General features: G+C 43.1%; 1 protein-coding gene across 1 annotated transcript; it reads right to left on the bottom strand.

Moving 5' to 3' along the window:
* Nucleotides 1–235: 235 nt before the first annotated feature.
* On the bottom strand, nt 236–14164 carry LOC112226058 (probable G-protein coupled receptor 146). The gene is made up of 2 exons (XM_024390268.2): nt 13867–14164; nt 236–3646 (listed from the first exon to the last, which is right to left on the bottom strand). The coding sequence occupies exon 2, from the start codon at nt 3603–3605 to the stop codon at nt 2598–2600; it is 1008 nt and encodes a 335-aa protein (XP_024246036.2). The 5' UTR covers nt 3606–3646; nt 13867–14164; the 3' UTR covers nt 236–2597.
* Between the last annotated feature and the right edge of the window lie 262 nt (nt 14165–14426).

The following is a 14426-nucleotide window of genomic DNA, read 5'->3' as shown; positions in this document are numbered from 1 at the left end:
TCTGCTCTCTATAGCTGGCACTATCCCCATGGCTTCAAACAGCAATAAAAAATACGTTTGGCATTGTTTACTGACACAAGCATACCCTCAGAAATGGACTACAATGTCATCTATTTTGACATTAATTTGTCATGACAATGTACTGTGGAGACTGGATACAGTTGACATTAGCAAAAAGGTCAAAAGAACACTGTGAACATCAAGACAAAGAGAAACCAAAAGAACAGACATTGTGTTTAATTCCCATGTTAGTTTATTGTGTAATCAGTCTTTGACTCAACCGACAATAGAGAAGATTACTGAAGCTACAGTATCTAAATATATATTTGAGAAAATAATACTGTATTTGTGAGAGGACATGGTGTTTTTCCAGTAAATCTCTAACATACAATATATACAGATATTTCATACTATACATATATACTGGTATATACACAGTCACAAAAGCATCACATCTGAAACTGGATTCATCTTGACCTGTGTAGCTAAACCTCTTGAAATAAAATACATTCTTATCTCTGCTTATATAGGTGGATTTAAAAGAATAGCGTTTCCCATAAACATTCAGTACTGGTCCTTTAAAAAACATATACTCATTGTGGTGGGTTATAACGGCACAACATAAAGGGGAGGTAAAGGGTGATGGAATCTGTCCTTCTAAAACTAAGAATCACATTAAAGTGACGTGCCAAATGTTTTGTATCATTTCAGCCAGTAGTTTTGAAAGTAGTGCTCTTGAGACAAAACTGGTACCTGAAAGTAGAAAAGAATTGTGTACCATGTCATCCATTTCGTATGATATGTTAGGAAGTTGGAAGTGCCTAAGATCTCGGACTGAATCTTTAACTGTGAGAATTTACTGTTTCCCATTTCAGTTCCTATTCCTAACCATTCTTTATTTCCTGGTGTTGTCGGTCATATCTAAAGGTAGATTAACATTGCTTATAACTAACTTTACCATACAATTAAAAGGATTCTGGCTCTTGCATGACATTTTCAGTGAACTCTACCATCATTCAACAACCCTGGAATTAAAATGAGCCAATATAAGTCTAGACATAAGCCATTTGTTTGTTTCTGGTAGTAGCAGGGCAGAACATGTGACATTTCTGTCTCTCTGTTGCTCTACTGCTCAGAAAGAGCATTTCAACTGTAATAAATTAGGACTTTGACCAGAGCTTAAATAATGATTAACAGGGTGTGGACTCATTTTTAGGGTTCCTCAGCACGAAACTCAAAGGGTTTTGCTGAGCTTTTAATTAAGTCAATACTTATCATGAGGTGGCCTGGATACACCAGCAGTAGCAAGAAGCAACAAGTTTAAACAATGGGTTACAGCTTATCATTGTATTGTCTCTTTCAAAGTGGAGATGACTAAACTGACCGTTTCATTTTAGCAACAAAGACTTCAACACTTCAAACCATCACATAATCACATGCAATAACGGACATCACCATAGCATGACAAGAGTGAAATGTGATTGGACGTGTTCATTATTTAGCTGAAATATAAATAGGACATGTTTTATATATAAACAGTCTTCCTCTTTAGTGGGAAGCAAGATAGCAAAGCAGCTGTGCAGGTCACTTCTGTGCCTCTAAGCAGCTTTTAGACATCACATAAACTGAGCCAAGGCAAATGTTCCCCACACAATGACTGGGTGTTGTGTGCAGCCAGATAAGTGAGAGCATTCTAGGACACAAGAGGTAAGTTGGCCATGCCTGAACCCTGAATAGAAACTGTGTGGAGAGTTCTCTCCGTAGTTCACATGATCCTATGTAATGCCGTAGGGGTGTAAAATTAAACGAGGTACATGTATAGTACTGTGTAAACTGCTGAGGGTGACGAGCAGGCAAAGGTTTTTTCCAGGTGCAGGACAGTGGAGGACAGAGGATGTGTCCATAATGGGACCCTATTTCCTATATAGTGCACTACTTGTTTAACCGGACACATAGGGCTCTGATCAAATGTAATGCACTATGTAGGGAATAGGGTGCCATTTGAGACCCCTCCAGAGTGTTGTGGCCGAGGCTGGACAGGAACTCTTCAATGAGACATGGCCTCAGGCTCCGGGGCACTGGGTGGTCTGACAGGGTCATAAACAGATTGTATTCCACTTCCTACCTACTACCAGCTACATGCATAGTAGTAACATGCTGATTGACACATGAGATATAAAAACAATTGTTACTCCAATAGTATAACTCATTGTCAGTTTTGGTGTGCAGCGCAATATCTCTACAGCCTATGTTGGTGAATCACCCATGTGTGTATTAGAAGAGACACCACAACGGTGTCTCTTACAACGGCTTTGCGCCCCCAATCTCACAACCAAGTATCCAAGTGACAAGCTTGCTAATGCACTTAGTGGTTTCTACTTGGTTCATCCTCTCGCTACAGAACTGGACAAAGAAAGTCAAGTTCTAGAAAGTCACTGAAGATTCCTTAGTTTCATTAAAAGTCAAGACTCCAGCCAGAGTGGCAGCAGTGGACCTGTGGCTGACTTCTAAGGCCACGTGTTGTGGGCTCTGTGGGGTCTGTGATAATAAGTGCAGCCTGGGTAAGAGGTTAGGGGTTAGTAAGGCCTGTCCCTGTCTCACGTCGCCACCTGCTGCACTGAGGAGTGTTCGTGAGGGCAGGATGTGTCCCTGCAGTTTAGCCTCTTTAGCAGCCGCTGCAGCTTGTGGGAGAAGTTCTTGTTCATCTGCCTGTACATGAGAGGCATGGCGAAGCTACTTGAGAAGGCCAGCAGCTCCGACAGACACCTCAGGAAGAAGTAAATTGTGAGCCGCTGTTTGTTGTTGCTGCCGTAGCTCCCCGGCGCCCCAGCTATAGTGTGTACCAGTAGAGTCATGTAGTACGGGGTCCATAGGACAAACTGCATGCAGACAGAGGCCAGCAGCAGCCTGTGGATAGAAGGGTCCAGCCGGGATGAGTCCTGGTCCAGCGGGGTGGACTCCTTCCTAATGCGCAGGATGAGCACGAAAGCATACAGCACGGCCACGGCCGGAACCACGTAGCCGATGAACATCATGATGGCGTCCGCAGCCTCCTTGTTCTGCATCTTGGAGCACTCGATGATCTTGGTGGAGACGTGGTTGCACACGTAGAAGAGCAGCGAGGAGAAGCTGGTGAGCACGGCGCCGCCCCAGATGAAGCCGCACACGTGCTTGGTGTTGTACACGCTGGACATGTAGGTGCGCGGCAGCGCTCGCTCGATGTAGTAGTCCAGGCTGAGCAGCGTGGTGGAGTACATGATGACCAGGGAGGAGATATTGAAGAGGATGAGCAGGGTGATGTAGATCTCATTGTTGTACTCCCACACAGGCCATCGTGTGAAGCTAGGGCCTAGCAGCTCCACGGGGGCCACCAGGTTGAGGACCAGGCCAGCGATGGCCATGTTGACGAAGTAGACGTCTGGCATGGTCATGGACATTTTGTTGGAGAGGTTGACCACCACCAGCAGGGCGTTGTAGCAGAGCCCTATGGGGAAGCACACCATGAGGTAGAACAAGGAGAAGACGGAAAGGACGAGGCCAAAGTCCTGGCAGAGCCGGTGTTCGGAGCTGGAGTCCGTCTCATTGTAAGCTATACAGCTCCACATAGCTAGGTCTCAGAGAGGGCTGCACTGGTGCACTGGCTTGGCTGGAGACAGACAGAGAGAGGAGAACAACATTAGTTAAGTTATCTTGTTTTTCATTACATAAACAAGTGCTGATGTGTGGTCAAGTATTAACACTGATGACTGAAGAGAGAATGTTCTCCACCCTCGGTCTCCGGCTCTCCTTCCTACTGTGTGAATTAAAATAACTCAAATATGAAGAGAGAATGTTCTCCACCCTCGGTCTCCGGCTCTCCTTCCTACTGTGTGAATTAAAATAACTCAAATATGAAGAGAATGTTCTCCACCCTCGGTCTCCGGCTCTCCTTCCTACTATGTGAATTAAAATAACTCAAATATAAAGAGATGTGATTCCATTCTCTCCAATCTCATAATCCATCATGAATCCATCACTTGAAATATATTTTTCTATGTGGGAAACCACAAACTAAACAATAGGCATGGGTTTTTCTCATTTCAAGTGTTTCCAAGAGACATGTTCTAGGACTATCTATGTTATTGGAGTCATTCTTGTGGTTCTTTAAAAGTGCTACGCTGTGGAGAGAAGCAAGCAAGACCAGTCTCTCTCTCTCTCACACACACACACACACACACACACACACACACACACACACACACACACGGCATGGCTATTATGCCTGGGGTTACACCATTAATTCCACTTCATTGCATTTCACTGGCTGAATAAAAACTCCTCACAATATGTTTCATTGGTCAGCTCCAGCCTTAAAAAAAGTGATTTCTTTCTGCAGTGTTCAGGGCCTTTCCAGCCAGAGCAAGTGAATCCCTTGTTCTAATGGAAGAATAACATGCAGGGGCCAGGCTGCCTTCGGAGAGTTGCCCTTGTTGCCCTCCAGATGAAGACCCCCCTCTTTACCATCGCCTGACTCTGCAGGCCGCTTGGCTTCTACTTCTTCCCATCCATGTCTCTTCCAAAGCATGAGCGCCTTCTGTTCAGGTTACTACACTGGCTTGTGTGTGTGTGTGTGGGGGGGGTCCCAGGGAGGGGTCAGTGTAAGGTGGACTGAGCGTGAGGTTGGAGTTCAGGGCAAGGTCAGAGAGAACGCCTGGGCACATGGAGGGGGGGGGGAACGGCCCGACTGGGGATCATCCTGCTGCTCGGCGCAGTGAGAGGCTGCTCATTAAAACAGTAGTTACATAACTCTGCCTGCCGGAGTCTGAACTGGAACATGCCAATTCTGATCATATTAGTTCTGCTCAGGAAGAAGTGAAAGCATACGCTAACAAAAGAGCTCATGTCAGGAGGGAAAGGAACACGGGGAGAATTCTCAACATTGTATTCAAGCTTAGACAGTTCAAAATGAAAAATATAGAATCAATGATAAGATTCCCCGAAGAGAGACATGGGGTTTGATGCTTCGTAAAAGCGCGAGACAAAAAACATATGATTTTAAAAGGTTGGATGAATCAACTGGTGCACAAGCCGCTCTCGTGCAAAGTAAGGAAGCATATTTACAAGCTCATATTACGTAGTGTTTACCTGGTGACCTGGTCAGACTACTACAAAATAACATTTTCAGACAATGTTTTAGAAACAGAGCAGACGGATGATTTTGTTTGCAAGAGGCTAAGAAGATACCACAGTCAGTAAAGAGAACATTCCTTCTTTCAATTACATAACCTCAGTTTCGGCCTGAGGGGACACACACACACACACACACACACACACACACACACAGAAACACGTTCACATATGCGGCTGCTACTTTGTTTATTATCTATCCTGATTACCTAGACACTTTTACCCCTACCTACATGTAGACATTACCTCAATTACCTCGTATCCCCGGACATTGACTCGGTACCGGTACTCCTTGTATAAAGCCTCGTTACTGTTATTGTGTTACTGTTTCCATTATTATTATTTTTTTGCTAATCTTTTCTAACTTTTTAACTGTGTTGTTGGGAAAGGGCTCGTAAATAAGAATGTCATGGTAAAATCTACACCTGTTGTATTCGGCGCATACAAAAAAATACCAATTAGATTTGACACACACACACACACACACACACACACACACACACACACACACACACACACACACACACACACACACACACACACACACACACACAGTGTTCCTGTGTGCTCCTCCACACCTCTGCAGCTGGCTGTAAGGAGAGTACACTGCATGGAGGGGCATGCAGCAGGGGGGGGTGTACGGTTACCCTTTCAAAAACTCCCAGATGCTTTCCTTTCCCAGAGACAGGTGAAATGGGGCTGCCACTGCCCCTTGTAAAAACCACTCTAAAGCTACCAGGTGACTTGTTTTCTGCTCCAGTTTAAAGGGGTGGGGGAGGGCTCACCAAGACTAAAGACAAAGGCATCTGAGTAACCTGTCTTTTGGAATAACACCCTGCCGTACCAAACAGGAAGAACAGTGTGTATCTTGAGCTCTCAACCCCCTAGTTAGAGTCTGTCTCTCCTCAAATCAAATCAAAGTTTATTGGACATGTACACAGTTTTGCAGATGTTATAATGGGTCCCTATAGTGGGTGCAAGTTACTAGCTCCTAACATAACATACAGTATATGAATAAGAATCCAGGATACACAAAACATTAAGCACACCTTCCTAATAATGAGTTGCACTCCAATGCTTCCCACAGCTGTGTCAAGTTGGCTGGGTGTCCTTTGGGTGATGGACCATTCTTGATACACACAGGAAACTGTGGAGCATGAAAAACCCAGCAGCGTTGCAGTTCTAGACACACTCAAACCTGTGCCTAGCACCTACTATTATACTCCGTTCAAAGGCACTTGAATATTTTGTCTTGCCCATTAACCCTCTGAATGGCACACACACACAGTCCATGTCTCAAGGCTTAAAAATCTTTCTTTAACCTGTCTCCTTCTTCTACACTGATTGAAGTGGATTTAACAAGTGACATCAATAATGGATCATAGCTTTCACCTGGATTCACCTGGTCAGTCTATGTCATGGAAAGAGCATGTGTTCCTAATGTTTTGTACACTCTGTGTATAATTAAGCAATACGGCCTGAAGGAGTATGGTACATGGCCAATATACCAAGGCTAAGGGCTGTTCTTATGCACAACGCAAAGCAGAGTGCTTGGATACTGTCACGCCCTGATCTGTTTCACCTGTCCTTGTGCTTGTCTCCACCCCCTCCAGGTGTCACTTATTATCCCCGGTGTATTTATCCCTGTGTTTCCTGTCTCTCTGTGCCAGTTCGTCAAGTCAACCACTGTTTTTGTGTCTCAGCTCCTGCTTTTTCAAGTCTCTCTTTTCTCACCCTCCTGGTTTTGACCCTTGCCTGTCCTGACTCTGAGCCCGCCTGCCTGACCACTCTGCCTGCCCCTGACCTCGAGCCTGCCTATCGTCTTGTACCATTTGGACTCTGACCTGGTTTATGAACTCTCGCCTGTACCCGACCTGCCTTTTGCCTCCCCCTTTTGCTATAATAAATATCGGAGCTCAACCATCTGCCTCCTGTGTCTGCATTTGGGTCTCGCCTTGTGGCCTTATAGATACAGCCCTTAGCCATGGTGTATTGACCATATACAACAAAACCAAGGTGCCTTATTGCTATTATAAACTGGTTACCAACGTAATTAGAGCAGTAAAAATAAATGTTTTGTCAAACCTGTGGTATTCGGTCTAGAATACCACGGCTGACAGCCAATCAGCATTCTGGACTCGAACCACCCAGTTTATAATAGCATATAAATATGAATCCAGTATATAAATATGCAGTGTGTATAAACAGTGTAACAAAACTGCAATGTACAGTGGGACATTGCAGAATGAGCAATGTGAAGAATACAGTATATGAATACAGTGTGAAAAACATGAAATGTCTCTATATTCATGGGACAACAGTGTTGACTGTGTGAGTCCTCCCAGAGACTTGGACAGTGTGTTAATAATGCACACAGCAGCCTAAAGGGCTGTGGGAGTGTGTATGAACAATCAAAAGGCACTGTGTGCTTGAGACATAATCACCTTTTATGTTACACTGTCATCCCCTCTTAATTACCCACACCAAACATCAAAACACAACTAACTTCTCTGGTATTCCAGTACAATCTTCGTGTTGGAATAGACTGCAGTTCTTCTCTGTAAATCTCTTTTCATTCACCTGTTTTCCAGAACCTTTTCTCTCTCAAGAGACCATGACAAAACTTGGACTGGGATGTTAGACGCATTCCTAAGGGTGTGAAAAAAGGGAGCTACGCCGCTGACGCTTCACTGACAGTAACAGGCACATCAACACAACAGGGCATTCCATAGACGCTTTCTTCCCTATAAAGGGCACCTGGTTGAGATGGGAAAATGTCATTCATAGGACACCTGGTTGAATTGTAAGAAGCCTTCGGTCAACAGTATGTCACGAAACCTTACCGTGACTGTGGTATTACACTAGCCTGGTCCAATATTGTATGCTGTAACCATAGGAGCTCATGACAACACATTTAGTATGGGAACACCAAGATATTACACCTGACCTGATCCAAGACAATCTGCTCATTTCACTCATCTTCAAGGTTCAATGTTGTTCGTTTAATATTACCAGAAGTAGAAAAGGAGAAACCTCCCTCCAGACCAGGTGTTCAGGGATACAGATGGGTTTGATATCTCAGGGTTTTTGATGTGAATAGTGTGACACGCTGTGATAGGCTCACACCCCTCACTTCCCCTCTGGAACGTACAGCTATTTCTCAGAATCGCCTGAATGAAGTCACATGAGAGCACATACATGTCTGTAATCGTGTTTGATAGCTAGAGCAAGAGCAGCCTTCTGGAAGGATCATACTGCACACTTGGAGACTTACTTTCAGATGTTGCGCAAACTAACAACAGAGCATTCAATCAACTCTGAATCTAACCGCAATTAGATTAGGACAACATTTCATTCAAACTCATTTCATACCATACAAGCAATTTCCTCTGCTCAAAAATCTAGCTATTCTCCCAAACAGGATAACATTGGCATCGCGTCTGGTTTTACACCGATTGTCCTCGTTGCACTTTGTTTGAGGAGAGGCTAGGAGGGAACACACATGAACATTTGAGAACGATGAGAGAACACGTTACTGTTTCAAGAATAATTCCACCTGTGAAAGTCCTTCAGCTCTCATGAATAGCTCCCTTTGATATTCTCAGCTGCTTTCGCTTCCCTCAGAGTAGCATAACAAGCCAGGGGAGCGGCGTGTGATTTGTGTTAAGGTGCCCGCTCTGGTGTGCCGCAGGCTTAGAGTTTGTTATTTACCATAACGCTCAACAGTGTCAAACCTGGTGCATTTTCACTCATTATAATTAATGGCCTCGCGTGACTTTGTTACACAATCACAGCAAAATGAGGAGCAAAACTATGCATTCTGCTTTTGTATGTCATGTGGCAGGTGGCTTCTCTTACTACTTCAGGGCAAAAAAAACAGACTTATTTACAATATTGCAGTAAATAGTTCTGTTAATTTTGTCTAATCTAATCTACTTTATTCCACACCTCACCTCTGTGCTTTCTATTGATAGTCCAGCCGGTCCTTAATCTAAGCCAGTCTATGTACTATAAATGCTCGACAAGAGGCTAGAGGAGATAAAGAACAGTGATCAACCTCAGTCTGAAAGAGTGACGTCCTTAAAATTATTTTTAAATATTGCACAATTCCTGTAAACAATCATTCCTGTTTGGACGGCACTCAGTGAAGTGATTGAAGGAAGACAATGTTGATGACGAAATGGGAAAATGTGATATGTCTCTTATGTAATCCAGTAGAAACATGTCAGCTACACACTTGGAAAAACACACCCGAGTGCTTCCCCTAGTTCTCATATAGGGGAATGCTGCTACTAAAAAAGCATGAATTCATGTAAACTAATGAACTTCTGTTCTATATTGGCATTCCAGAGTTTTTGGCCCATTGCATGACATCATAATCGGATCTGATTATTCTGACCAATGACCAGTCATATTTTATTTGCATATGTATCCTCCTACTTTGAAGGGGTAAGCGGGAAGGATCTAGTGCAGGGGTATTTAACTCTTACCCTACGAGGTCCAGAGCTTGCTGGTTTTCTGTTCTACCTGAAAATGTATTACACCAGCCTGGTGTCCCAGGTCTAAATCAGTGCCTGATTAAAGGGGAACAATTAATTTAAAAAAGCAGTGGAACTGGCTTCGAGGTCCAGAGTTGAGTTTGAGGGCTCTAGAGTCTAGATCACATGTGTCAAACTCATTCCACGGAGGGCAGAGTGTCTGGGGGTTTTTGCTCCTCCCTTGTACTTGATTGATGAATTAAGGTTACTGATTAGTAAGGAACTCCTCTCACCTGGTTGTCTGGGGCTTGATTGAAAGGAGAAAAAAAAGAACCCGCAGACACTTGGCCATTGCTGGAATGAGTTTGACACCCCTGGTCTAGAAGATCCTATCCGCCAATCAGGGCTGTGTATGTAAATATATTTACATTTGTATCAACACGCCACACGATCAGACTGAGCATTTCAATGGAAAAGAGCCTTAAGGAAATGAAAACATGTTTTTAAATAAACACGCACAGTGATTTATTAGACATACAGTAATGATTTAAGAATACAATTAAAAAGACTGCATGGGGGCTTTAAATAGCAGTTTTAATGCAGAATAGGGAGAAAATAATCATAGGAATCTGTGAATATTTTCCAATATATATGTTTTAACACTGTAATTAACCATCACTGAGACTTTTAACGAGTAGTAAGTGTATCTATATCATAAACACAATTGAATGCATTAGTTACCAATTAAGTAACAACAACATGATGATATCAGTAAATTGAGTAATATGGAAGTTACATATCAGTAGGCTACTATATCAAGGGATGCCAAAGCACAACCAAAATCCCCTTCTCAAATGACTTCTTATGTAAATACACCCTGAAAAAAGTATGTTTGACAGGAAAGTGTGTAGTTGGTTGCAGTGCAAGTACATTTCTAAAACCAAAGTAATCTGTGAGAGCATGGCCTGTCAGTCTTCTTGAACATCATGCCACCTGTGAAATAGTTTCCTATGATTTACTTGTAAAATGACTCATGTGTATCAAATTAGGTGACAAATCAAATCTAACAGTCTATATTTTCAGGAAATGAAGGCATAGATACATTTTTCATCCATTTTCCATCTTAAAAATTAGGCATAACTAATGACTTTGATTTCTGGTCAAACAGAATGAGAATAGGTCCGAAAATATCTACCAGGAATTAGGAAAACATCAAAACACAATAATGTTGAAGTAAAGATCTCTGACAACTAATATCAGTATTTATATTTATTTTTGGCAAAATGATTTGCCTTCTGTAAGTTTAAGAAACATTGCCTTCTGTCTTTTCACTGTTACCAAAAACCCACATGTTTTTGATAGATTTGAATTTCTCGCCCTCATGAGGAGGGAGGATAATGAAAGTTAGCACATGTAACAAGTAAAGGTAGACCTATCAACGAATGTTTTTACTGATACACATTTTGATTTATTAACACTTAATTCTATCACCAAATCAATTACAGAATTGTCAAAATCAGTAACAGAATTACTGTAATTGAATTGGCTACAATGGAAAATCATAGTAGTCACAAACCAGAGTTGGGTCATCTGCTACTGTCCTACCTTCCACTGGCATACTGTTATGTTCAGCTCATTCTTTCTCTTTCTGTTGTCTGGTAGTCAAAGTGAAAGTGTGAAAACAGTCTGGACAACCCCTCCCTCTCTCTGCCTCTCTCTTCTCTCTCTTGCCAGTTAAAGTTACTTCTCCCGGCTCTTACGGACACCTACCCATGAGCCCCCTCTCTTTCAATTTACTGTAAACAGCATCTGCTCTGGCCATCGCTGGATTCTAATTAACTCTGCCCCCAAACAAGACCAAATTTGGTTTGTCTGGACCGGACCAAATCTTAACTAATCATAGACGTCTATGTTTCACAAGTTTGGACAGCACAGTACAGTAAGAGTACCAATGTCCAATGTCTTTAGGAGCAACTAGCCTCATCGTGGCCCCACACACCACAATCTGGAGCCCTATATGGGTGAATTCGGGGTTCTAACAGTTATAGGCATTGGTACCTCTGCACTCTACTGTGCTCTACTGTGCTAAACTATGATGTCCAACCTTATGAAACATATAAGTCTAGGATTGGTTGAAATTTGGTCCGGTCCAGAACAACCAAATTTGGTCTTGTTTGGGGGCAGAGTTCATTAGAATAATAGCTAATGTGTAGAATAATACCCCAAAATGCAAAGGAGGATATTGCATATTTCTACCTTTGTGTACCTATTCAGGATACATCACCATGAAGATAATGACATACCCATAATTATGCATTTCTATGTAGTACAGATCCGGGACCCATGATGTAATTACATTCACATCACTTACTGTAGTTCAATAAACCCAAAAATATTTTTTCAAATTCAAGGTGTCAAATTATAGCTGACACCCCATTATTTCTGCATCTTTGAATCCTAATTCAGAGCTGCCAACTTTTTTGTTTGTTTGAATTTTACCCCCTTTTTCTCCCCAATTTCGTGGTATCCAATTGTTAGTAGTTATCTTGTCTCATCGCTACAACTCCTGTACGGGCTCGGGAGAGACGAAGGTCGAAAGCCATGCGTCCTCCGAAACAAAACCCAACCAAGCTGCACTGCTTCTTAACACAACGCGCATCCAACCAGGAAGCCAGCCACACCAATGTGCCGGAGGAAACACCGTGCACCTGGCAACCTGGTTAGCGTGCACTGGGCACAGCCCGGCACAGGAGTCGCTAGTGCGCGATGAGACAAGGATATCCCTACCGGCCAAACCCTCCCTAACCAGGACGACGCTGGGCCAATTGTGCGTCACCCCATGGACCTCCCGGTCGCGGCCGGCTGCGAAAGAGCCTGGGCTCGAACCCAGAGTCTCTGGTGGCACAGCTAGCAGTGTAAATGTGTTCTTTGGAGTGATGAATCACGCTTCACCATCTGGCAGTCCGACAGACGAATCTGGGTTTGGCGAACGCCAGGAGAACGCTACCTGCCCCAAAGTATAGCGGCAACTGTAAAGTTTGGTGGTGGAGGAATAATGGTCTGGGGCTGTTTTTCATTGTTCGGGCTAGACCCCTTAGTTCCAGTAAAGGGAAATCTTAACGCTACAGCATACAATGATATTCTATGCGATTTTGTACTTCCCACTTTGTGGCAAAAGATTGGGGAAGTCTCTTTCCTGTTTCAACATGACAATGCCTCCATGCACAAAGTGAGGTCTATACAGAAATGGTTTGTTGAGATCAGTGTGAAAGAACTTGACTGGCCTGTACAGAGCCCTGACCTCAACCCCATCGAACACCTTTGGGATGAATTGGCACACCAACTGCGAACCAGGCCTAATCGCCCAACATCAGTGCACGACTTCACTAATGCTCGTGCCTGAATAGAAGAAGCAAGTCCCTGTAGCAATGTTCCAACATCTAGTGGAAAGCCTTCCCAGAAGAGTGAAGGCTGGGGGGGAGCAACTCCCTACTAATGCCCATGATTTTGGAATGAGATGTTCAACGAGCAAGTGTCCACATACTTTTGGTCATGCAGTTTATCATACTAATTTGAGTGTCCCGGATTTACGTTTACTATGTCTAGTCTATGAGACCAGTCTTACTTTAACGGTAGGTTCATGTAAAATGTTCATATGTTTGTAAGTTACATCATCCTTCAAATCAATGTTGTTGATGATAGTCACAGTATGATCTACCTATGCATGAATCACATTGCTGGTAATAGGGTCTTTAGTGATTACGAAACCTATTTGTGCAAGTGTTTCCAGAAACATTAAAGCACAAAGCTGATTACTTTTTCGTAACTTGTTGAACTGTTCAATGTAATACATCCTGCTAAACTAAAAGCAATGTATCATTATATCGGTCACAGAATCTAGACTCGCGGATACATTGTATCCATTTGCTTGTAACCTATTCGGCGCGGATTTCCTATGGGTGCTACGGACCATTGGGAGCTAAGCAAGGATAACTGTCATCTATAGTTGATAAAACTATAGATAACATAACATCTGTGAGGATATTGTTGACCACTACATTCAAACACACGCTATATTTTATCATAGCCCACCTATTTAGTCTGCAGCCAAATGAAACAGTAAAGTCAATGCTTTCGTCCGAACATAGATAGGAAATATGTTTGTGTGGAACTCAATATGCAGTCTGCTGAAAAATGATACAAACATTTTAGGAAAACTCACCAGAAAACTACAGATTTGGCACGGCGACAAGTCTACGGAGGCATCGGGTTTTGCTGTACTTCCACTGACATTTCTCTGTAATTACATTTGGTGTTCACTTGTATAACAAACGTCGTATCCTTTTCTATTCGGAAGAAAAAAATACAAAAACGGTATAGTTAGATCTATTACTTGTTGCGTAGTTACTTAGGCTACTGCTGCATTTAGCGAAACAGTTTCTAGTCTGACGAGGTTTGTTCTCGAAAGGGGAGGACGTTGACAACTTACTACGAATTGAGTGGTACTGAACCCTACAGTGTATACACACGTGACCCTCCCCCACGGTCTCCTTCGTTTCGTCGATGAGGCCCGACTCGCCCTCGACGCGCTCATTGGACGAAGCAGATCAGAGGGGGAGTTGGGGGGACTCTCAACAACATACCCCGCTTTTACGTGCGCAAAACACCCAGTCATCCCGAGGGAGCCTGACAGCAGTTTTAGGCCAGTAATGTATGCTGTTAAATGCAGAAAGAGTTTGTCGGGAAATCAGTTTTACTTTGAGTTTGCCATTATCAGTGTCC

This window comes from Oncorhynchus tshawytscha, linkage group LG09 (assembly GCF_018296145.1).
Source record: "Oncorhynchus tshawytscha isolate Ot180627B linkage group LG09, Otsh_v2.0, whole genome shotgun sequence".
NCBI lineage: Eukaryota > Metazoa > Chordata > Actinopteri > Salmoniformes > Salmonidae > Oncorhynchus > Oncorhynchus tshawytscha.
Note: the sequence above shows the minus strand (reverse complement) of the source record. Positions and strands in the feature narration are given on the sequence as shown.